Below are 23,056 nucleotides of genomic sequence, written 5' to 3' on the forward strand. Positions count from 1 at the left end.
AAATGCCATTAATGCTTTCTCCGATTTCATGGTTTTGCAGTTCTTTAGCTCAACCCAGTGTAATGTCGTGGCTCTGACGTTCTGTGAAATTGAGTGGGTACGAAAAAGGCAGGGCTATGAATATGCTACGTGTCGGATTAGAAATCTTCATTGGACGTCTCCCGTCAGATTTTATTTCCGATAAATCACACAAACTCGTTTTTTAGAAGGGAATATAGCTTAATCATTACCAACATATAAATTATTAGGTCACCAAACTAAAACGTTTCAGGAGAAGCGGCGATGTCTGGGATTAAAAAACAAAGAACGGTAGGCTATGTCATTATGTTTGACTTTTGATATGTTACGTTACTTATTTCATTCGGATCTGTGCTTGTTGGGTGGGGGGCAGACAGTGTATCAAATTGGATAACTTTTTTCTATCTAAACATGTAGGCTTCGTATGTTGAGCACCGAAAGAGATACATTGGAGCAGAGTCGAAAGTTATTCTATAGCTAGCATTATTTCTAAACTGAAAGTTCTGTTGGAATGTTCTATGTTAAACACAATTACCTTCCTTCCCCCTTTTCACCAGCTGTGTATAGAAAAATATAGCATAGAATCATTCTTACCTGTTTTTAGTTAGTGGTCTACACAAGAAAGTGACCCAGTCAGTTTCAGCCACAAATCAGCGTTGGGGGTTCAGTAGACCTGTGGATTGACTGACCACTTCTCGGGAAATCACTGCAATGCAAAACTGATTCTTGGCTAATAAATTCCTTTTCGAGTTATAACAATAGGTAGATTATACGGCCACATTATATAATATTCCACCGATGTTATATACAGTATTTGCATTTTATTGCCTACAGATATTGTATAATAACATGTAGTTTATTGTATAGAATGTAAAGTCGTACTATATGATAGTGTATGATGTGCTTCCCTATTTCAAATAGCTGAGATGTTATTACGGCTTGTGACATATTTAGTGATGGTATCTAGGCTATACATTTGGATCTGTCTTATGGCCTCTCTAAACAGTGAAACAAGTTGTTCCAGATGGACTGGTTTTAATTAAGTTTATCCATGTCCCTAACAACAAGGGCTCATTGAGGAGTTATGTCTGCTGGAGCGAGGCTACAGTAACAGTGAGCCACTATGAGAGTCACTAATGAATGAAGCTCAGATCTCACGTGTCTGGGCAGGCCTGGGAGAGGCACAGTCTGGCCTTTGAGGGGTTCCAGCTAGCTAGCATTGGGCCTGACTGCCACACTGCAGGACTGTATGAATGAATAGGCCTGTTTGTTTCCCCCTGTCCCTCTGCAGCCCCCACCAACCTGGTCCACCTACACACCACACAGTATGGGAAGCCACAAAGATGCAATTAGGCAGGCTGGACAAGGACTTATTAGAAGAGGCTAGAGTGACATGAGTATACCTTGTTGTATCTAGATAATCTGTACAATTAAAGCTTCCCTGGGTTAGGGTTTATATCTTTCTAATGTCTGTATGTGCCTGATCAGTAGTCAAATCCCTTTTACACAGGGCTCTTCAATGTCAGTCCTGGAGGGCTAAAACACTTCTGGTTTTCATCCTCTCCTTCTAATCAGGGATTGGTTCAGAGCCAGGACACCAGGTGAGTGCAATTAACTACCAGGTACAAACCAAAACCAGAAGTGTTTAGACTCTCCAGGAACGGAATTGAACAGCCCTGCGGTTTTACTTCTAACGATGACCCGATGAGCTGTAAACTGAGAGGAATGGCTTTCAGACAGATTGTTCTGCTTGGCATTCAAACAAATGGGAAAGTATACATGTCTTGCAGAGGACTTAAGGCACTCATTATCAAGCTATCACTACAAATTACAGCACAGTTCAGTGTTTCTCAGCTGACTAAAATACTGTGTTCAGTTGCAAACACCTAAGGCAGCATTTCTTTGTCCTGTGCTAATAGCTCAATTAGGAATGTGCAGATGTGCAATGGTGCAGTCTCTCTGTGGTTTCAGGACCTTCAGAGGGCCACTAATGTCGTGTACCAGGCTCACCATGTGAGCCGGTCCAAACGAGGCCAAGTGGTGGGCACCAGAGAGGGCTTCAGAGGTTGCACGGTCTGGCTCACTGGTAAGCAAATGCCCTCTCTCTTTATCTCTCCAATACTAGACCAGAGTTTCACATAAGCCATGTTGGATAATGGATATATTGTAAACTGTCACTGTGTACTAAAGGTTTGTCAGGTGCCGGAAAGACAACCGTCGGCTTTGCCCTGGAGGAGTACTTGGTGTTCCATGGTATTCCCTGCTACTCCCTGGATGGGGATAACATCAGACAGGGGCTGAACAGGAACCTTGGCTTCACCTCTGTGGACAGGGAGGAGAACATCAGGCGCATCGCTGAGGTGGCCAAGCTGTTTGCAGACGCAGGATTGGTCTGCATCACCAGCTTCATTTCTCCATTCACTAAGGTGAGTGAGTGACAGTTAAAAAGACACTGTTCAAATTCTACTTGATATGAAATAATCAATTGGAAAATTGTCAAAGGAGCATCACTGTCATCCATTGTGATTGATCTGAGCTCTTGCCTGTATAGCTGCTATACTGTGTCTGATTGCATTCACTTCTGTTGGTATTGGGTTTTGAGAACCTCTTTTTGTTATGGAAGTAAAATCAAGATGGCAAACATGTTGATTTTTGCTACCCCAGTCTCTTTCTCTTGTGCATAGGACCGGCAAGAAGCCAAAAAGATCCATGTACAATCTGGGCTGCCGTTCTTTGAGGTGTTCGTCGACGCTCCCCTGGAGGTGTGTGAGAGCAGGGATGTCAAAGGCCTCTACAAGAAGGCCCGTGCTGGAGAGATTAAAGGTACTGATCAGGCTGACTCTGCCCTCCAGCGTTCCAGTTCTCTGTTCCAGTACATTACACACAGCTACATTTACAAGTATAGATCACGTGGCTTCAAAGTCTACTACTTAACATGCTGTTGAACAAGCAAAAAGAGTGGGGTTATATAATGTATATAATGTACAGCCAAAGCACTATATTGACTCCGCACTAAAGTAGTGTAAATGATTGACAAAGTCCTTAACAGGTATCCTGACCCCCTCCCCTTAGGCTTTACGGGCATTGATTCACCTTTTGAGAAGCCTGAGTCACCAGATCTTGTGCTGAAGACTGGAGAGATCTCAGCGACTGAGTGCATCCAGCAGGTGGTCGAGCTGCTTAAGGAACAGGTGAGTCTATCTATGGTCCCTGAGACCTCGCTGGGCCTCGCCTGTCTGTGGTGTATTCCTCATTGTATCTCTACCGTGAGGAAAATGTCCTAGTCATTGGAAATTAACTTGTCATTGTGCTATCACATTGATCCTTTTGTTTTGTAGAATATTGTGCCCACTGGTGTGACAGAGGAAGTGACTGAGCTCTTTGTGCCAGAGAACAAGCTGGACTTGGCACTGAGCGACGCCAAGACACTGCCTACCGTCAGCATCACCAAGGTAACAAATCATTCTTACAGTGCCTTGCGAAAGTATTCGGCCCCCTTGAACTTTGCGACCTTTTGCCACATTTCAGGCTTCAAACATAAAGATATAAAACTGTATTTTTTTGTGAAGAATCAACAACAAGTGGGACACAATCATGAAGTGGAACGACATTTATTGGATATTTCAAACTTTTTTAACAAATCAAAAACTGAAAAATTGGGCGTGCAAAATTATTCAGCCCCCTTAAGTTAATACTTTGTAGCGCCACCTTTTGCTGCGATTACAGCTGTAAGTCGCTTGGGGTATGTCTCTATCAGTTTTGCACATCGAGAGACTGAAATGTTTTCCCATTCCTCCTTGCAAAACAGCTCGAGCTCAGTGAGGTTGGATGGAGAGCATTTGTGAACAGCAGTTTTCAGTTCTTTCCACAGATTCTCGATTGGATTCAGGTCTGGACTTTGACTTGGCCATTCTAACACCTGGATATGTTTATTTTTGAACCATTCCATTGTAGATTTTGCTTTATGTTTTGGATCATTGTCTTGTTGGAAGACAAATCTCCGTCCCAGTCTCAGGTCTTTTGCAGCCTCCATCAGGTTTTCTTCCAGAATGGTCCTGTATTTGGCTCCATCCATCTTCCCATAAATTTTAACCATCTTCCCTGTCCCCGCTGAAGAAAAGCAGGCCCAAACCATGATGCTGCCACCACCATGTTTGACAGTGGGGATGGTGTGATGAGCTGTGTTGCTTTAAGCCAAACATAATGTTTTGCATTGTTGCCAAAAAGTTCAATTTTGGTTTCATCTGACCAGAGCACCTTCTTCCACATGTTTGGTGTGTCTCCCAGGTGGATTGTGGCAAACTTTAAACGACACTTTTTATGGATATCTTTAAGAAATGGCTTTCTTCTTGCCACTCTTCCATAAAGGCCAGATTTGTGCAATATACGACTGATTGTTGTCCTATGGACAGAGTCTCCCACCTCAGCTGTAGATCTCTGCAGTTCATCCAGAGTGATCATGGGCCTCTTGGCTGCATCTCTGATCAGTCTTCTCCTTGTATGAGCTGAAAGTTTAGAGGGACGACCAGGTCTTGGTAGATTTGCAGTGGTCTGATACTCCTTCCATTTCAATATTATCGCTTGCACAGTGCTCCTTGGGATGTTTAAAGCTTGGGAAATCTTTTTGTATCCAAATCCGGCTTTAAACTTCTTCACAACAGTATCTCGGACCTGCCTGGTGTGTTCCTTGTTCTTCATGATGCTCTCTGCGCTTTTAACGGACCTCTGAGACTATCACAGTGCAGGTGCATTTATACAGAGACTTGATTACACACAGGTGGATTGTATTTATCATCATTAGTCATTTAGGTCAACATTGGATCATTCAGAGATCCTCACTGAACTTCTGGAGAGAGTTTGCTGCACTGAAAGTAAAGGGACTGAATAATTTTGCACGCCCAATTTTTCAGTTTTTGATTTGTTAAAAAAGTTTGAAATATCCAATAAATGTCGTTCCACTTCATGATTGTGTCCCACTTGTTGTTGATTCTTCACAAAAAAATACAGTTTTATATTTTATGTTTGAAGCCTGAAATGTGGCAAAAGGTCGCAAAGTTCAAGGGGGCCGAATACTTTCGCAAGGCACTGTATATGCACATTTTGGAGTTTGACACACACAATCTGACCCTTTATGTTGAGTGGTAACACCTGATGGGACCACACCCTACTGACGTTTTGTTCTGTATTTCCTGTAGCTGGACCTCCAGTGGGTGCAGGTGCTGGCGGAGGGCTGGGCCAGCCCCCTCAAGGGCTTCATGAGGGAGAGGGAGTTCCTGCAGGTTCTGCACTTCGACACTCTTCTGGATGGTAATACTGGTATTTTATAACTTCATAGACGACACAGTTTAATGTAGCGTATGCTCATATCAATTGAATGGATTGTTCTTAATAGGGCCCATGTTTGTCTGTAATATCATGTGCTATTGACATGTTATGCACATGTAACAACACCTACCTCACATAAAGTCAATAGCTCTCACAATGAGCCAACAGAGGTCTGTTGACTTTTCTGTCAGTGACATAGAATGACATGTGGTTGGCAGGTGGAAACATCAACCTCTCTGTGCCGATCGTCCTGCCCGTTTCCAAAGAGAGCAAAGAGAAGCTGGACGGCTGCGCAGCGTTTGCCCTTGAGTTCAAAGGTTGCAGAGTGGCAATTCTCCGCAACCCTGAGTTTTATGAACATCGGAAGGAAGAGCGTTGTGCCAGGCAGTGGGGAACCACATGTCCTCAGCATCCTTACATCAAGGTTAGAATTGCCTTTTAGAACTGTCCCTGTTAATATCATGAACTTGCTTGTCAACAACAGAACATACTTCAATGAGAAATCGGAAATGTAAAAATATATATATATATATATATATATATATATATATATATATATATATATATATATATATATATATATATATATATATATATATATATATATATAATCTCACAGATGGTTATGGAGGGTGGTGATTGGCTGGTTGGTGGAGATTTGGAGGTGCTAGAGCAAATCAAATGGAACGATGGTCTGGACCAATACCGCTTCACTCCAAGAGAACTGAAGCAAAAGTTCAAGGAAATGAAAGCAGGTGAATAGCTTATTATATTCTGTTTAATTTGCACTTCCTGTCTGCTGGCTCTCTTAGTGCTGCATTGTGTATGCTAATGTCTACTTAAGGCAAACGCTGAAAAAAACACAGTGATGATGAAGAAGACTTAAGGAACCTCCTTTTTTGCGTTCCCCCAGACGCCGTCTTCGCCTTCCAGCTTCGCAACCCGGTCCACAATGGCCACGCCCTCCTGATGCAAGACACAAAGCGGCGGCTGCTGGAGCGAGGCTACAAGAACCCTGTCCTGCTGCTCCACCCGCTGGGAGGCTGGACCAAAGACGATGACGTGCCTCTGGACTGGCGCATAAAACAGCATGCTGCCGTACTGGAGGAGGGGGTACTGGACCCAGCCAGCACCATCGTGGCCATATTCCCCTCTCCCATGATGTATGCTGGACCCACTGAGGTAGGGCTATGGTTTCCCCCTGGTCTCTACATCTTAGATAGATTTCACTTACACTGTTTGAACTAACTGGATACAAGTGGCGGTTTTATAATGTGATCTTTTTTTATTTATTTTTTTGGACTCAATGTTGTGCTTTGCTCACTTGAACAGGAAGGTGGTGCGGCGGTCCTTCAAGTTTTTTCCTGGAACTTTATCATCAATGTCTGGCATTCTCTGGATTTATGGTGCTTTCAAGACAACTGGGAACTCAGAAAAAACAAGGTTGAATAATAACGTCAGTGATCTTCAGGTCGTAGCTCTAGAAAAAGGCCTGAGTTCCCAACTTGAAATTCCGAGTTGGATGATCGTTCAAAACGTATTTTCCCAGTCAGAGCTCATTGTTTTCCCCCCCAGAGTTCCCAGTTGTCTTGAACTCACTGAAGTCTGAGATTTCCCAGTTCCGAGTTCCAGTTGTTTTGAACGCGGCAGAATTCATGCTGGCTTGACAGCATGGCCAATGTATTCAAACTTTTCTGTTTATCCTTTTAAGCTTGGAAAAGAGTCTCTTAAACGCAGATTTGGACCACACACCCTCTCCGCCAGATAGCAGGCAGGGGAAGCAACATAGTGATTGCTTTGCAACGCTTGCAGTTATCCACAGATTCTTTCCAAACCACTCATGGATAAATTTGCAATTTGCAACTTGTTGTGTAATGTTTTTGTACAATGAGCACCTATATGTTTTATTTCTCTTCATATGACAAGGATTGAAAAGGATTTGTCAACGTGATTCATGATGATGACTTGTCTAGTTTGCTAGCTAAGCTATGGTAGATGTCACGTGATTTGACGGAATTTTATCTGTGATCAAGGACCTTGAGCCTTCTTGGATGGGCACTTCTAATGTAAATCTATGGCAGCACCCAAGGGGGCTTGAACTTTCTATCTCTCCCCGAAGATTTTGCGACAACATAGTGTCCCAATGAATAACAGAACACTGAGCCAATCACTACGCACCTAGAGAAGATTACCAACCCCTGAGCTCTGCAAGGTCTCTGACTTCCTCCCTACAGGCTGTCTCATTGTTGTCAGTGATCAGGCTTACTACCTTTGTGTCGTTGGCAAACGTAATTATGGTGTTGGAGTCGTCCTTGACCAAGCAGTCATGGTCAACAATAAGTACAGGAAGGGACTAAGCACGCACCCCTGAGGGGCCCCGTGTTGAGGATCAGCGTGGCAGATGGGTTGTTGCCTACCCTTACCACCTGGGGGCGGCCCATCAGGAAGTCCAGGATCCAGTTGCAGAGGGAGGTGTTTAGTCCCAGGGTCCTTAGCTTAGTGATGAGGTTGAAAATGTCAGTGACGACACTTGCCAGTTAGTCAGCGCATTCTCGTAGTACACGTCCTGGTAATCCGTCTTGCCCTGCAACCTTGTGAATTTTGACCTGTTTAAAGATCATACTCACGTCGGCTACGAAGAGCGTGATCACACAGTCGTCCGGAACAGCTGATGCTCTCATACATGCTTCAGTGTTTCTTGCCTCAAAACGCACGTAGAAGTAATTTAGCTCGTCTGGTGGCTCATGTCACTGGGCAGCTCGCGACTGGCTTCCCTTTGTAGTCCCTAATAGTTTGCAAGCCCCGCCACATCCGACGAGCATCGGAGCCGGTTTAGTAGGAGTCAAGCTTAGTCCTGTATTGACACTTAGTCCTGTTTGATGGTTTGTCAGAGGGCATAGTGGGATTTTTATTTTAATTTAACCCCCTTTTTCTCCCCAATTTCGTGATTTCGATCTTGTCTGAACGCTGCATCCCACCAACGGGAGAGGGAGAGGCAAAGGTCTAGTCATACATCCTCCGAAACATGACACGCCAAGCCGTGCTTCTTAACATCCGCTCAATTAACGCGGAAGCCAGCTGCACCAATGTGACGGAGGAAACACCATTCAACTGACAACCGAATTCGGCCTGCAGGCGCCCGGCCCACTAGAGCGTGATGAGCCAAGTAAACCCCCCTGATGTGGTATACTCCTCAATGCCATCGGATGCGTCCCAGGAACATATTCCAGTAGTGTTAGCAAAACAGTCCTGTAGCTTAGCATCTGACCACTTCCGTATTGAGCGATTCACTGGTACTTCCTGCTTTAGTTTTTGCTTGTAAGCAGGAATCAGGAGGATAGAATTATGGTCAGATTTGCCAAATGGAGGGTGAGGGAGAGCTTTGTACGCGTCTCTGTGTGTGGAGTAAAGGTGGTCTAGACATTTTTTTTCCTCTGGTTGCACATGTAAAATGCTGGTAGAAATTAGGTAAAACAGATTTAAGTTTCCCTGCATTATTCTTCAGCGACTAGGAGCACCGCCTCTGGATGAGCATTTTCTAGTTTGCTTATGGCTGTATACAACTCGTTGAGTGCAATCTTAGTGCCAGCATCGGTTTGTGGTGGTAAATAGATGGCTATGAAAAAATATAGATAACTCTTGGTAAATAGTGTGGTCTACAGCTAATCACGAGATAGTCTAACCCAGGCGAGCAAAACCTTGAGACTTCCTTAATATTAGATTTTGCACACCAGATGTTATTGGCGAATAGACACAGACTGCCACCCCTTGTCTTACCAGAGGCAGCTGTTCTGTCTCGCCGATGTACGAAAAACCAACTGTATATTATCCATGTCATAATTCAGCCACGGCACTGTGTTTGTATGCGGGTTTATAAACTCAATCATATATTTTTTTTACATTGTTTGCAAACTGATATGTGACACGTATTAATGCCAAAATAACATACAAAAAAGGCACAAAAAATATATATATTTACAGTACCCGTCAAAAGTTTGGATACCTATTCATTTAAGGGTTTTTCTTTATTTGTACTATTTTCTACATTGTAGAATAATAGTGAAGACATCACAACTATTAAATAACACACATGGAATCATGTAGTAACCAAAAAAAGTGCTAAACAAATCTAAATATATTTTAGATTCTTCAAAGTAGTCACCCTTTGCCTTTGACAGCTTTGCACACTCTTTGCATTCTCTCAACCAGCTTCACTTGGAATGCTTTTCCAACAGTCTTGAAAGAGTTCCCACATATGCTGAGCGCTTTTCCTTCACTCTGCGGTCCAACTCATCCCAAACCATCTCAATTGGGTTGAGGTCAGGTGATTATGGAGGCCAGGTCATCTTACTCCATCACTCTTCTTCTTGATCAAATAGCCCTTACAAAGACTGGAGGTGTGTTGGGTCATTGTCCTTTTGAAAAACAAATGATAGTCCCACTAAGCGCAAACCAGATGGGATGTCGTATCACTGCAGAATGCTGTGGTAGCCATGCTGGTTAAGTGTGCCTTGAATTCTAAATAAATGTGTAAATGTTACTTGAACACTGTGAAGCATTTATTTGGGCTGCAATTTCTGAGGCTGGTAACTATAATGAGCTTATCCTCTGCAGCAGAGGTAACTCTGGGTCTTCCTTTCCTGTGGCGGTCCTCATGAGAGCCAGTGTCATCATAGGGCATGATGGTTTTTGCGACTGCACTTGAAGAAACTTTCAATGTTTTTTTTATTTTTATGTTCCCCATTGACTGACCTTAATGTCTTAAAGTAATGATGGACTGTCGTTTCTCTTTGCTTATTTGAGCTGTTCTTGCCATAATATGGACTTGGTCTTTTACCAACCTTCTGTATACCACCCATACCTTGTCACAACACAACTGATTTGCGCAAACACATTAATAAGGAAATAAATTCCACAAATTTAACTTTTAACAAGGCACACCTGTTATTTGAAACTCATTCCAGGTGACTCATGAAGCTGGTTGAGAGAATCCCAAGAGTGTGCAAAGCTAGCAAGACAAAGGGTGGCTACTTTGAAGAATCTCAAATAGAAAATATATTTTGATTTGTTAAACACTTTTTTTGGTTACTACACGATTCCTTATGTGTTATTTCATAGTTCTGATGTCTTCACTATTATTCTACAATGTAGAAAATAGTAAAAAATAAAGAACAAATCTTGAATGAGTAGGTGTGTCCAAACTTTTGACTGGTACTGTATATTATTATTATATATTGCCCCAACTGCCCTGAATGACAGGTTGCCACTGCTGGACACTAATCTCTGTATAAAATGTATTTCTAAGCATTGTTTTATTCAGTAGAATCAGGTCATATCTGTAGTCACTAGACAGGTGTTTGTCTTTCCACCCGTTAGGTACAGTGGCACTGCCGGGCACGAATGATAGCTGGTGCCAACTTCTACATCGTTGGTCGTGACCCTGCGGGCATGCCTCACCCCGAGACCAAGCAGAGCCTGTATGAGCCCACCCACGGGGCCAAGGTCCTCACCATGGCCCCTGGTCTCCCCTCTGTAGAGATCATCCCCTTCAGAGTGGCTGCCTACAACAAGACTAAAAGATCTATGGACTTCTACGATAAGGAGAGGTACATTGACAGCTAATATTTTGGCCCATACGTTTTTCCGGGCTATGTGGCCTGACCAGGAAAATCTCTGGGCTCTAGTTGTAAGCAATAACTAGGGCTCAGGAAAACCTTTCCTACAATGTCAAAAAGTAACTGAGAGATTGAATCAAGCTGCAACACTCACTTTGTCTTACCTTCCTTTCCAGACACCAGGAATTTGAGTTCATATCTGGGACCAAGATGAGGAGGATGGCACGCAGCGGAGAGAACCCTCCAGATGGTTTCATGGCCAATAAAGCCTGGAAGGTCCTCACAGAGTACTACAGCTCCCTGCAGAAGGATGAATGAACACGCACACCTTGTTTCAAACAGACAGATCACTTTTAAGCTTCTCTATTTTATATTTTCATTTTAAATCAAGTACTGTAGACATCTAGGCATCTAGGCATTAATGAAATACATGCCTGAGCTTTTTTTTTACTAAATTGAATATCATATAAACTGGAAATTATCTAGTTTGATGTGAGGGTCAAAATAAATCTAAGCAGTGTAAAAAAAAAAGATGGAAGTCAGAGTTGTGAAGAAATCAATATGAATGTTTTAACAGATCACTTTTGTTACCTGTCTTTACTGCATCTGTACTTCCAAGCTAGTAACTTAAAATGTATGTTTTAGAAGCTGTGAGAAGACTGTAATTCTGTAGTTGAGTGACCAAGAGTGTGATATGAGTGGAAGGGGTTTTAACTATCCCTGTGTAATGAATGAAACTATATTTATCAAGTGATGCCATGGTACCTAATTTCTAAATGTTCTTATACTGCATCTAGCCTTTTTATATCAGTACTTTTCAGGAAGTTTCAAGCAAATAAATGATTACATGACAAACAATATTGGTGTAATTTATTTTAGCAGACACCAGAATTCAGGGTAAGACAAATTCTAAAAATGAATTAGTCAATATAAAAAGCAAAGCAAGCATTTTACCAAAACCAAAGATCAATAATTAAAACTACAATTTCCACCAATCACACCCCCCCCCCCCCCAAAACAAAATGTCCATAGAAAGTTTGTCATGTAGAAATAATCAACCTGGTCATCACAAGGGATAAACAGAAACTATAAGACAAGACGATCACCACAAGCAGTTATTAGATTCTACTGTAAATTAACCCTGGGCTGAAGACCAGGGCATACAAGCACAAAGCAGGTTTCCTGATGTTTGAAGAAGGCCATGTCTCTGCATCTGGTACCATGCTCTCTTCACAACATCCAGTGATAATTCACTTTCAAATAGGAGTTGAATTGTTCTGATAAATATTTTAGCATGCATGATAACTTCTGATCTAATTCGTAATTCTGAGAACCACTCAATTGTACAACTAGCTAATAGTTGAACGATGACAGTGCCAACTATAAGTGGCAAATTTTATTACCGATGTTACACTAGTTCGATAAACTGCTTTCCTAGAGAAAGAAAAAAAACAGTACCAAAAGAAACATGTGATGTTCAGATAAAAGCCCAAGGCTAAGTCTATTGCTGTGTGTCATAAGTAATAGGGAGGCAATTATGTACTATCAAACCTGAAAGGATCCATGGCTGTGCCAAAACTTTGCAGTCTCAGAGCCAGTTTCATTGAGACCTTGGTTGGCCAGATACATAAGACACTAATGCCAACATAAGTATCACGGAACGCCTAACTTCCACATAACAAATAGAATTGACAGAAATATTTCATGTCAATGCATTGAACTAACTGTTCTTAAAATAACAAATGAGCTAAGACATTACAAAGTGATGTTATGATAGACATTACACTTATGTATATCTCTTCAAGTTCTCTCCACCAGTAAGTACTCTACATACATAGAAAATAATAAGGAAAGCATATCCAGGCGCTTAATAGTTCTCCTTTGCATGTCAAGACTCAATCCAGAGTAGAATGAATCAGAACCGTCTGTCCGTCTGCCGACTTCGACTTCCTCATCTTCTGCCTGGCAGTCTGCATGTCGTCCTGATTGATGGACCGGATTTGATCCTGGATCCTGGAGACAAAGACAAGGTCAGTATCTTGCTGGTAACTACAGAAGGCACTCTAATAGTGTGAAAATCACTAATCACTACTAATGCTCATATGAAAAGCCAATGTAAAGACATTGGTATTGGGAGATCAAGTTAGGTCTCAAGAAGTACGTGTTTATACGGGCAGAATTGGGCTGCCTGTGTAAACGCAGCCAGTAGGGTGTGGTACCTTTCATCGGCATGGGTGTTATGGACAAAATCCCGCACGCATAACAGAGCAGCATCCCGACACATCTCTCGGAGATCACTTCCTGAGAATCCGTCAGTCTCCTTCGCCATGTCAACAAAGTCAACAGCGGGATCCACCTGGGAAATGCATGGGGAAGTTTAGTGGAAACACAGACAAATGTGTAATTGCGTAATTTAATTACCATGTAAAACTTACATTTTCATTTTTCAATATGAGTTTCAAGATTTCTTCCCTCTGCATGCGATTCTGCAAGACAATAATAGTTTTTAGCAGGAATGTAATCCATTTCATATAGTACTGCATAAATAACAAATAACAATAGTTAGGGCTGGCTCAATTACCAAATAACCGTGCTACTGACAGTTATGGATGAAGAAAAAAAAAGTAAACAACCGTCATAATATCTATATATTTTTGGGGAGACCAGGGCAAACAGCTGACTGAAGACAGGACGGCTGGCATTCGTACGGTTGAGTCCGTTTCTGCGATAACATGGACTCTAAACATGATGAAACTGTGTTGCCCCTTGCTGAAACAAGCAAGGTGTTGTAGCAAACAATGAATAGAATGGGCTTGGCACCTCTAACCATGGCAATCGAACTGGTAAACTCACAGGTAGGGCTGTTGTGGTGACTATTACCACCACATATATTATTTAGTTTATGTAAAAACAAGATTAAATCAAGAATACTCTGACGGGTGACAATATTAGCCTATCACTTGTGAATGATATATTATCACTATTCCCAGCAATAGAAACAATGCCTTTTTTGTGACCATTTCAAATCATAGTCACACACCTCATGTAGCCTAGCCCATAGGCCTATACGTTTTAACAGGTTTGTATCACAACTAAAGGAGCCAAATAACTTTTAAAATTAAGCACATTACTCCGCTTAACAAGGGGTGTAGAGCCAAACTGGCATACATCTTTGTAACACTGCAAAAATCTGAAACATTTTGTCCAAAAATTATGCAGAAAAACTAATCCATGCTTTTGTCACTACCGCAATGCTCTACTTTCTAGCTACCCGGATAAAGCACTAAATACACTTCAGTTAGTGCTAAACACGGCTGCTAGAATCTTGAACCAAAAGATGTGATCATATTACTCCAGTGCTTGCCTCTAGCTTCCTGTTGAGGCTAGGGCTGATTTCAAGGTTTTACTCCTACCCATCACTCCGATTTGGTCATGTCCCTAAAATGTCTAAGCAAACAGCTGGAGGCAGGGCTTTCTTCTATAGAGCTCCATTTTTATGGAATGGTCTGCCTATCCATGTGAGAGACGCAGACACGGTCTCAACCTTTAAGTCTTTATTGAAGACTCATCTCTTCAGTAGGTTCTATGATTGAGTGTAGTCTGGACCAGGGGTGCGAATGTGAACGGCAAGGCACTGGAGTGACAAACCGCCCTTGCCGTTCACATTCGCACCCCTGGTCCAGACTACACTCAATCATAGAACCTACTGAAGAGATGAGTCTTCAATAAAGACAAAGGTTGAGACCGAGTCTGCGTCTCTCCCTGGCCGGTCCCCTTCTCTCCACTGGGATTCTCTGCCTCTGACCCTTTTACAGGGGCTGAGTCACTGTCTTACTGGTGCTCTTCCATGCCGTCCCTAAGAGCGGTGCATCACTTGAGTAGTTGAGTCACTGACGTGATCTTCCAGTCCGGGTTGGCACACCCATAGGTTCGTGCCATGGGAGAGATCTTCGTGAGCTATACTCAGCCTTGTCTCAGGGTAGTAAGTTGGTAGTTTATAGATATCCCTCTAGTGGTGTGGGGCTGTTTGCCCTGTATCGTCGGACGGGGCCACAGTGTCTTCCGACTCCTCGTCTCAGCCTCCAGTATCTATGCTGCAATAGTTTGTGTGTCGGGGGGGCTAGGGTCAGTCTGTTAAATCTGGTGTAATTATCCTGTCTTATCCGGAATCCTGTGTGAATTTAAGAATTTAAGTAAATCTGTCTCCCCCTCCTGGAGGACCTGAGCCCATGCCTCAGGACTACCTGGCCTCCTTGCTGTCCCCAGTCCACCTGGTCGTGCTGCTGCTCCAGTTTAAACTATTCTGCCTGCGGCTATGGAATCCTGACCTGTTCACCGGACGTAAAAATACCATAAAAATCACCTTAAAAATGCACCTTTATTATAGAACCATTACATGCATAATCACATTTGCGGTCACTTTTGATAATGGTGTTTTCCACTAATGGAACATTCGCGCTTCTAGCCTACTGCAGTGTGCACATTACTGCGCTTATGTGAAGAAATTGTTTATCAACATTAAGCTAAACTTTCTGATCTGTTGAATCAGCCACATTGCGTAAAAACGTTGTTGTTTTGTATCCTAGTGGTTGTATTAATTTGGGATCTATTGCATCCCACAACTGTCCCAGGCTATGTTTGGTTATTTCTCGTACAGAATAGGTCGACTTCTGTACTATGGGGGATAGTTGATTGACATAGGCTAGTGCTTTTGCTGTTCGTTAGGCCTACATGTTGTTGGTTGCGTCCCCGATGTGTCGGTCTTCACTTGTAGCCTGTGAGAAAGACCCAATCACGTGATGGAGCGCGCAGCACTCAGGGAGAAGGGCACAACGGCCACTGGCCTCAAAAGGCATGAATTTCTTTAGAGTACATTACGGCCACACAAACGGGATGCCGCCGTGAAATTCTAAGCATTTTCAAGTGCTTGTCAAATTGTGAATGATGTAGTGTTCACAGCCTGCACAAAAAAACAAAGCAGAGCTCATGCCTTTCAAGCAACTTTTTACAAATCATTAGTCATTAGAACCTTACAATGTATTCAAAATCAAAACATATTGTCCAACGTTTGTAGAACAACTAAAGTTACATTAATAACTGTAAATTAAGCATATAGGAATACCCATTTCTTTGATAATTGCTCAACACAGAATAGCCGCATGTGCGCACTCCCTCAAAACGTTTGGAGAAAATATCCTTAACATTTTATTTAGCTTGTTCAATTGTATTCTTCATACTATAAAATAATGCCACAGAATTGTCTAAAATAAATAATGGATTTATTTTGAAGGTGTAGGCTATATTACATGGATTTATTAGACTTTTTAAAAAGGGAACTGTTCCAAAAGGTCTGCATCAGTGGCTTGTAGGCTGTGTGTGGAAGCCAGGAGATGCTAAATGTGTTTGTTAATTAACGGTCAATCACCGTGAGACAGTTAATTTCTTGACCATCACCAACTGACGAAATTTCGTGACCGCCACAGCCCTACTCATGGGTACACTCGCAATGGCTGCCTAGTATTGTGACGCAATAATTCACATGGTAATATAGAATGTTCATTTCAATGATGTTAACTGATGTGGCTCATGCAATGTAGTGTATTTTTTGTCATGCCAATTGAATTGAATCAACAAATTACAGCACATATTGATGGGTACACTTCCTGCTTTGCTCCTATGAGTACACTCGCAATGGCTGCCCGTCCACCTACTACGCCATTATTGACTTGAATGGCGACATCTGTTCTATTCATTCTATTTCTATGGTAGCACATGCAGCCAAGACCAGATTTTGCTATTTGAACGGTTATTACGGAGACAGTGGTCGTTTGTCTGGCCAATTACAATCATCCAAAATTCCAGGACCGTCACAGCCCTGTTCATAGTACTGTGTATATACTGATAAACGTGTACAGTTTGTGAATAGACTCACAGGCTGATTTATGTGAAATCTTGTGGGCATTCTCCTCAGAATGGCGGAGTCGAGATCCTGTGGACGGTTAGTGGCCCCCATAATGATGACCTACATGAGGAAAAGGTGAGAGGCAGTTGAGAGAGACTCAACCAGACACGAGTCACATGATGATCAATGTATTTACCAACACAACAAAGGCTGCAAAACCGAAACGTCTGTGTACGCTATCCCTGATGCAGTGAAAATAATAAAAACAAATACAAAATGAAGCAAGCTTTACGCGACATCTTTCGGAGTGCGGACCTGTCGCACCTTTTGCTTATCCTTCATAATGGACCCACCTGGCAGTTGTAGTCCGTCTCAAGCCCATCCCACAAGCTCATGAACTGAGCCTTCATCATGGCTGTGGCCTCGTGGTCAGAGCTGGAACGGCTTCTCAGGAAAGAGTCTGGAACAGAACATTACAGGATCGACAGGAGTCGGGGGTGATGACAACATAACTGGCTTAGCTGAAGTACCCAAACAAGATTTAAAGTACTGTATAGCATCTGTGAAAGATAATGGTAAAATAAGCATTTACCAATCTCATCTATGAAGATGATTGAAGGCTGGAGCTTAATGGCTAGAGAGAAGACGGCAGAAGCCAGTTTCTGGGACTCTCCATACCACTTGTCTGTGAGGGTGGAAGGCTGCAGGTTGATGAAGCGGAAACCAGCATCTTTGGCAGTTGCTTTGGCGATCAGCGTCTTCCCACAGCCAGGTGGTCCATACAGCAGCACACCTGTTATCATAATGAAAGGGGTAAGAGGAGTGGCTAAAGACTGAAGGCGGTCCTGTTGAACCTTTATATGCATTGTGTCTATCTAGGCTTGTGCACCGGTCTCAATAAGCAAATCTTGTATGAAAACAAGAGACTCACCTTTTGGTGGCTGAAGCAGTCTGGATCCCTTGAACAGGTGTCTCTTCTGGATGGGAAGTATGACAGTGTCTTTCAGCTCAGTGATGACTTCATCTAGGCCAGCAATATCACTCCATGTGATCTGTAGAGAGAGCATCACATCAGTTAGTTATGGGGAACAGACATACAGGTGACTGCCAAAATAAAAGGAAACACATGAGTAAATGAGGGATGAAGTATATTGAAAGCAGGTGCTTCCACATACAGTGCATTTGGAAAGTATTCAGACCCTTTCACCTATTCCACATTTTGTTACGTTACAGCCTTATTCTAAAATGGATTACATTTTTTTAATCAATCTACACACAAATGAAAGCGAATTTATAAAAAAATTGTATTCAAACCCTTTGCTATGAGACTTGAAATTGAGCTCAGGTGGCATCCTGTTTCCATTGATCATCCTTGAGATGTTCTTACAACTTGATTGGAGTCCATCTGTGGTAAATTTAACTGATTGAACATGATTTGGAAAGGCACACACCTGTCGATATCAGGTCCCACAGTTCATGTCAGAGCAAAAACCAAGCCATGAGGTCAAAGAGTTGTCCGTAGAGCTCCGAGACAGGATTGCGTTGAGGCACAGATCTGGGGAAGGGTACCAAAACATTTCTGCAGCATTGAAGGTCCCCAAGGCCTCCATCATTCTTAAACGGAAGTTTGGAACCACTAAGACTCTTCCTAGAGCTGGATGCCCGGCCGAACTGAGCAATCGGAGAAGGGCCTTGGTGACCAAGAACCCAATGGGCACTCTGACAAAGCTCCAGAGTTCCTCTGTGGAGATGCGAGAACCTTCCAGAAGGACAACCATCTGTACAGCACTACACCAATCAGGCCTTTATGGTAGAGTGACCAGACGGAAGCCACTCCTCTGTAAAAGGCACATGACAGCCCGCTTGGAGTTTGCCAAAAGGAACCTAAAGACTCTCAGACCATGAGAAACAAGATTCTCTGGTCTGATGAAACCAAGATTAAACTCTTTGGCCTGAATGCCAAGCGTCATGTCTGGAGGAAACCTGGCACCATCCCCACAGTGGTGGCAGCATCATGCTGTGGGGATGTTTTTCCAGCGTTAGGGACTGGGAGACTAGTCAGGATCGAGGGAAAGATGAGTGGAGCAAAGTACAGAGAGATCCTTGATGAAAACCTGCTCCAGAGCGCTCAGGACCTCAGACTGGGGCGAAGGTTCCCCTTCCAACAGGACAACAAACCTAAGCACACAGCCAAGACAATGCAGGAGTGGCTTCGGGACAAGTCTCAATGTCCTTGAGTGGCCCAGCCAGAGCCCAGACTTGAACATCTCTGGAGATACCTGAAAATAGCTGTGCAGCGACGCTCCCCATCCAACATGACAGAGCTTGAGAGCATCTGCAGAGAAGAATTGGAGAAACTCCCCAAATAAAGGTGTGCCAAGCTTGTAGCGTCATACCCAAGAAGACTCAAGGATGTAATCGCTGCTTCAATACATTTGCTGAAATTTCTAAAAACCCAGTTTTGCTTTGTCATTATGGGGTAGTGTGTAGATTTTTTTTGGGGGGGGTGGCATTTTTTAATACAGCTGTAATATAACAATGTGGGAAAGGGGTCTGAATACTTTCCAAATGCACTGTAGATGTGGATCCTGAGTTAATAGGGTCAAGTATAAAAATGCCCAGTTGCCCATTATTCTGGCTACCATGGCTAGAAGAGATCTCAGTGACTTTGAAAGAGGGGTCTCAAAAGGCACACAGGGGTTTAAAGGGTGTGTGTGCGTCAGTCACAGACCTCAAACCAATTAAAACACTTAAGTGAGATTATGGAGCAGCGCCTCAGACAGTGTTTTCCACCACCATTAACAAAACACCAACAAAAAAGTAATTTATTGTGGAAGAATGATGTCATATCCCTCCAATAGCATTCCAGACACTTGTAGAATCTATTCCAAGGCACATTGAAGCTGTTCCAACAACCTTAAGACACTTTATGTAGTGCTTCCTTCATTATTTGTTTCTGTTGGAATGTTGGTACCCAGCAAGACACCTAAAATTGTAACTCAAACAGAAGGGGGAACTAACAAAGAGTTACTGACAACCAAAACGAAACAGGTGGGGTTCTAGGAATGGTTCTGAAAGACACTCGACATGTTGTCCACTGAAAGTTGACTAACAACAACAACTGGGACCTAAAAGACACCAACCATGAGAGGCCACTAAATTTGCCCAAGAGGCAAACAAAATTAAAAACCCACCCCAAACTTAGACAGGAATCAAACCTAAAGGTGGAGCAAAACTACCAGGGAAGAACAGATAGAGGATAGTTTATTAGAAATCATAGCGGGAGCGCCAACTAAAGGTGTTAACCCACATCTCTCAAGGTAACTGGAGCACCCGCTCTCAAATATCCCCTGTACCACCACAGATGAAACGCCTTCTGACTAACAAGAAGCCAAGCCAGCACAGGTTCAACACATACTGACTAACGAGGTGACACCAATCGGTGCACCCAATGTGCTAATGTCCAACCTCAAAATATAAATGGAAAAACCAACTCTTGTAACAGTTGGGTTCAAGCAATGGTGTATTGAAGCAGCTCTCTTACCTGCATGGTCAACGGGTCCACCAGATGTGCTGCAATGCTCATCTCATACTCTGAGAGCTTGACATTCTGCACACCGATCTGCTTCATGAGTTTCTCTGCCTGAAAAAAAACACCTGTCAATAGCCATCTACCTAGCTTTGTACATTCCAATACAGTCCCAACAAACATGATAGATATCCACAGAAAACGCTCAGAAGCAAACAGGTCAAACTTGAGTTGAGTTTGAGTTTATTTTCTATTTTTACAGGGACAGTGCACATTAATCAACGTTTCAGTAAAAGTGCCGGTTTTAGCCAGCCGGCTAATTTTCAACCGCAGTCCCTGGGCAGGTTATTAAAAACAATTACAATATAGACAATAGCAGCATAGAACAAGCAAGACATAGCAACATAGGACAAGCAAGACATAGCATACAGACAGAGCAACATAGGACAAGCAAGACGCAGCATACAGACAGAGCAACATAAAACAAAAAGCAGCAAGACAAAATTCATAAAAGCAACAAAGTGTTTCCACACCTCACAAGCTACAGACAACAGACAACATGGAAAGCGGCAACACACAGCTAGGGACCATGTTCACAAATCTGATTGACCTTTAGCCATGTCTTCAAGCATTTTGTGAAAGTGTGATATGTGGTGCAGTTATGTGTGTCTGATGGCAGTGTATTCCAGACATGGGAAGCTCTCACAGAGAATGCAGATTTACTAAAGGTGCTTTTCCTTAGGGGAACTATACAGTCACCTCTCATGGCAGACCTTGTGGATCTGCTGCCATATGTCTGGGTTTTCTGTTTAACAAAAATATTGAGTGGAGGGGGAGCCAGGCCATTAAGGATCTTGAATACAAGACATGCGTCGGTGTATTGCACAAGATTTTCCCAACTCAAGAGCTCATGCTTTCTAAGGATGTGACAATGATGATGGCTATTGGGCTTCCTATCAAGCACTTTGAGAGCCTGTTTGTAGACAGACTGAATAGGTTTTAATGTTGTACAGCAAGCTTGGGCCCAACTAGTCAAGCAGTATGTTAAGTGGGGGAGTATCATAGATTTGAAGTACAGTTTTGCTACCTCTGTAGTCAAACAATTTCATATAAATCAGAAATTAGCTAGGTTGAATTTGGTTATTTGAATTACCTTTTTCACATGCTTTTTAAAAGAGAGGTTGGAATCAGGTATGACGCCAAGGTACTTAAAATCGGATACCACCTGGAGCTTCTCCCCTGACACATAGACATCTGGCTACTGTATATTGTAAACTTCACCTGTTTCTGTGCTTCCATTTTCTGTTTCCTTGTGGGATCAATGGCATCAACCATCCACTTTATGGTGAAGTAAGTGACTGCACCAAATATGGTCAGTCGGAAGAGTAAACCAAAGACTTCATTCCGGCCCAAGGGCTGGGAAATACTTTCAGTTGGAATCTCCTTCAACACCATCTTCTTAGATGACTGGGGGATGGAAAACAAAATGACAGTCTCCAAACTTCATCACAGTTGAAAGTGAACAACATAGCTTAGCTGCTATACAAGTGCTGTACTCTTTATCCAACAAGAACAATGTGTGAATTCCACTTAAATTCAGAAAACCCTAATTGAAAATAGGCTTAGACATTAGCTGAGAAATTACATCAATTCTTAAAAATGTACACTCAATCCTGTTTAGCTAGCTAAGATCACATGTTCATGTCCATCCTATAAATATTGTTAGCAGTTAGCTAACATGATGACATATGGCTGTCACAACACTGGAAAGCTAACAATGCCGGCTAAAAATCTCTGTACTGTTGCGTCCTGCTTGACACAACAGCATTTGACAGTTGTTAGCTAGCTAGTAATATGATATGACCTACATACCTGATGATGGAATTGGTGTTATTTTAAGTCTATATCTAAAAATGTTTGACAATAATCGAAACTGTGAAAAGACTAGCTATATAGTAGTTTCACTTTGCGTGTTACAAAACCGAAACCTTAATTTTGATAGCTTTGACCTCCAGTTAGCATGCAGCCTCGTGCCTGAATTACAGTCGTTACTTTGTAGAAAAAATAATCCCACTAGCAGGACACCTTGTGAAATGTGTTGTATTGACCCATGTATTTGTAATTAGAACTTTTCAATGATTTCCAAAAACAAATTAACCATCACAGTTTGCTGGACTGGTCGTGACACTCACCTAGCGCTTCCACTCTTGCTCTTGTCCCTTTCAGCGTGAAGCTCGGCGCTATTTCCTTGACAGATGCCCCCTACCGTTTTGGAATAGAAAAAGTCAAATAATTTCCTCAATATTTCTGTGGTATGGGACAGCATTGAACGAAGATTCTTCAAGGTAAAGAACAACACATGTAAAACTATGGATTTAATGATGTGGCTACAACCAATATGGTACAAAATAAACTAATCCCCTATCATAAAACGTAACTCTTTTTGTTACTCAATGTGTAGGTCAGGATTCTGTGCTTCATGTTCCAAGCAAATCTGACAGGTGGAGCCCTAACACAACTAACGTTAGTCCAGTGACCACAACTACTGGCTCACAAGCTCCTGTCCGGGTAAAAAGTTAGGAAAAGTCAAGGTACCAAGACAGACACTGCATAATGTGCAACAACTGTGTATATTTGTGTTTCCTAGTCTATTATGCATAGTGAAAA

The 23,056-nt window shown here is 42.5% G+C and overlaps 3 protein-coding genes across 4 annotated transcripts in view; 1 reads left to right on the forward strand and 2 right to left on the reverse strand.

Annotated features, from left to right (window-relative positions):
* The window catches only part of LOC110491374 (phosphatidylcholine:ceramide cholinephosphotransferase 1), a 48,752-nt gene extending 47,752 nt beyond the window's left edge, over positions 1-1,000 (reverse strand). The window contains exon 1 of the mRNA XM_021564774.2: positions 613-1,000. The gene's annotated coding sequence lies outside the window, so the exon portion shown is untranslated. The remainder of the gene's footprint in view (positions 1-612) is intronic.
* papss2b (3'-phosphoadenosine 5'-phosphosulfate synthase 2b) lies at positions 82-11,969 on the forward strand. The gene is made up of 12 exons (XM_021564763.2): positions 82-309; positions 1,990-2,104; positions 2,209-2,444; positions 2,703-2,841; positions 3,091-3,209; positions 3,357-3,470; positions 5,214-5,325; positions 5,562-5,767; positions 5,963-6,098; positions 6,257-6,525; positions 10,720-10,949; positions 11,135-11,969. The coding sequence occupies exons 1-12, from the start codon at positions 283-285 to the stop codon at positions 11,274-11,276; spliced, it is 1,845 nt and encodes a 614-aa protein (XP_021420438.1). The 5' UTR covers positions 82-282; the 3' UTR covers positions 11,277-11,969.
* LOC110491375 (ATPase family AAA domain-containing protein 1-B) lies at positions 11,814-22,657 on the reverse strand. 2 transcript variants are annotated; one of them, XM_036946219.1, is made up of 10 exons: positions 22,582-22,657; positions 21,671-21,856; positions 20,405-20,503; positions 17,792-17,912; positions 17,453-17,653; positions 17,214-17,320; positions 16,891-16,980; positions 13,394-13,444; positions 13,178-13,314; positions 11,814-12,971 (listed from the first exon to the last, which is right to left on the reverse strand). In XM_036946219.1, exons 2-10 carry the CDS (start codon positions 21,842-21,844, stop codon positions 12,854-12,856), a joined length of 1,098 nt encoding a protein of 365 aa, XP_036802114.1. In that variant the 5' UTR covers positions 21,845-21,856; positions 22,582-22,657; the 3' UTR covers positions 11,814-12,853. The 2 variants fall into 2 exon arrangements, with proteins under 2 accessions (XP_036802114.1, XP_036802115.1); XM_036946220.1 differs by lacking the exon at positions 22,582-22,657 and adding an exon at positions 22,262-22,575.
* Between the last annotated feature and the right edge of the window lie 399 nt (positions 22,658-23,056).

This window comes from Oncorhynchus mykiss, chromosome 16, assembly GCF_013265735.2.
Source record: "Oncorhynchus mykiss isolate Arlee chromosome 16, USDA_OmykA_1.1, whole genome shotgun sequence".
Classification (NCBI taxonomy): Eukaryota; Metazoa; Chordata; class Actinopteri; order Salmoniformes; family Salmonidae; genus Oncorhynchus; species Oncorhynchus mykiss.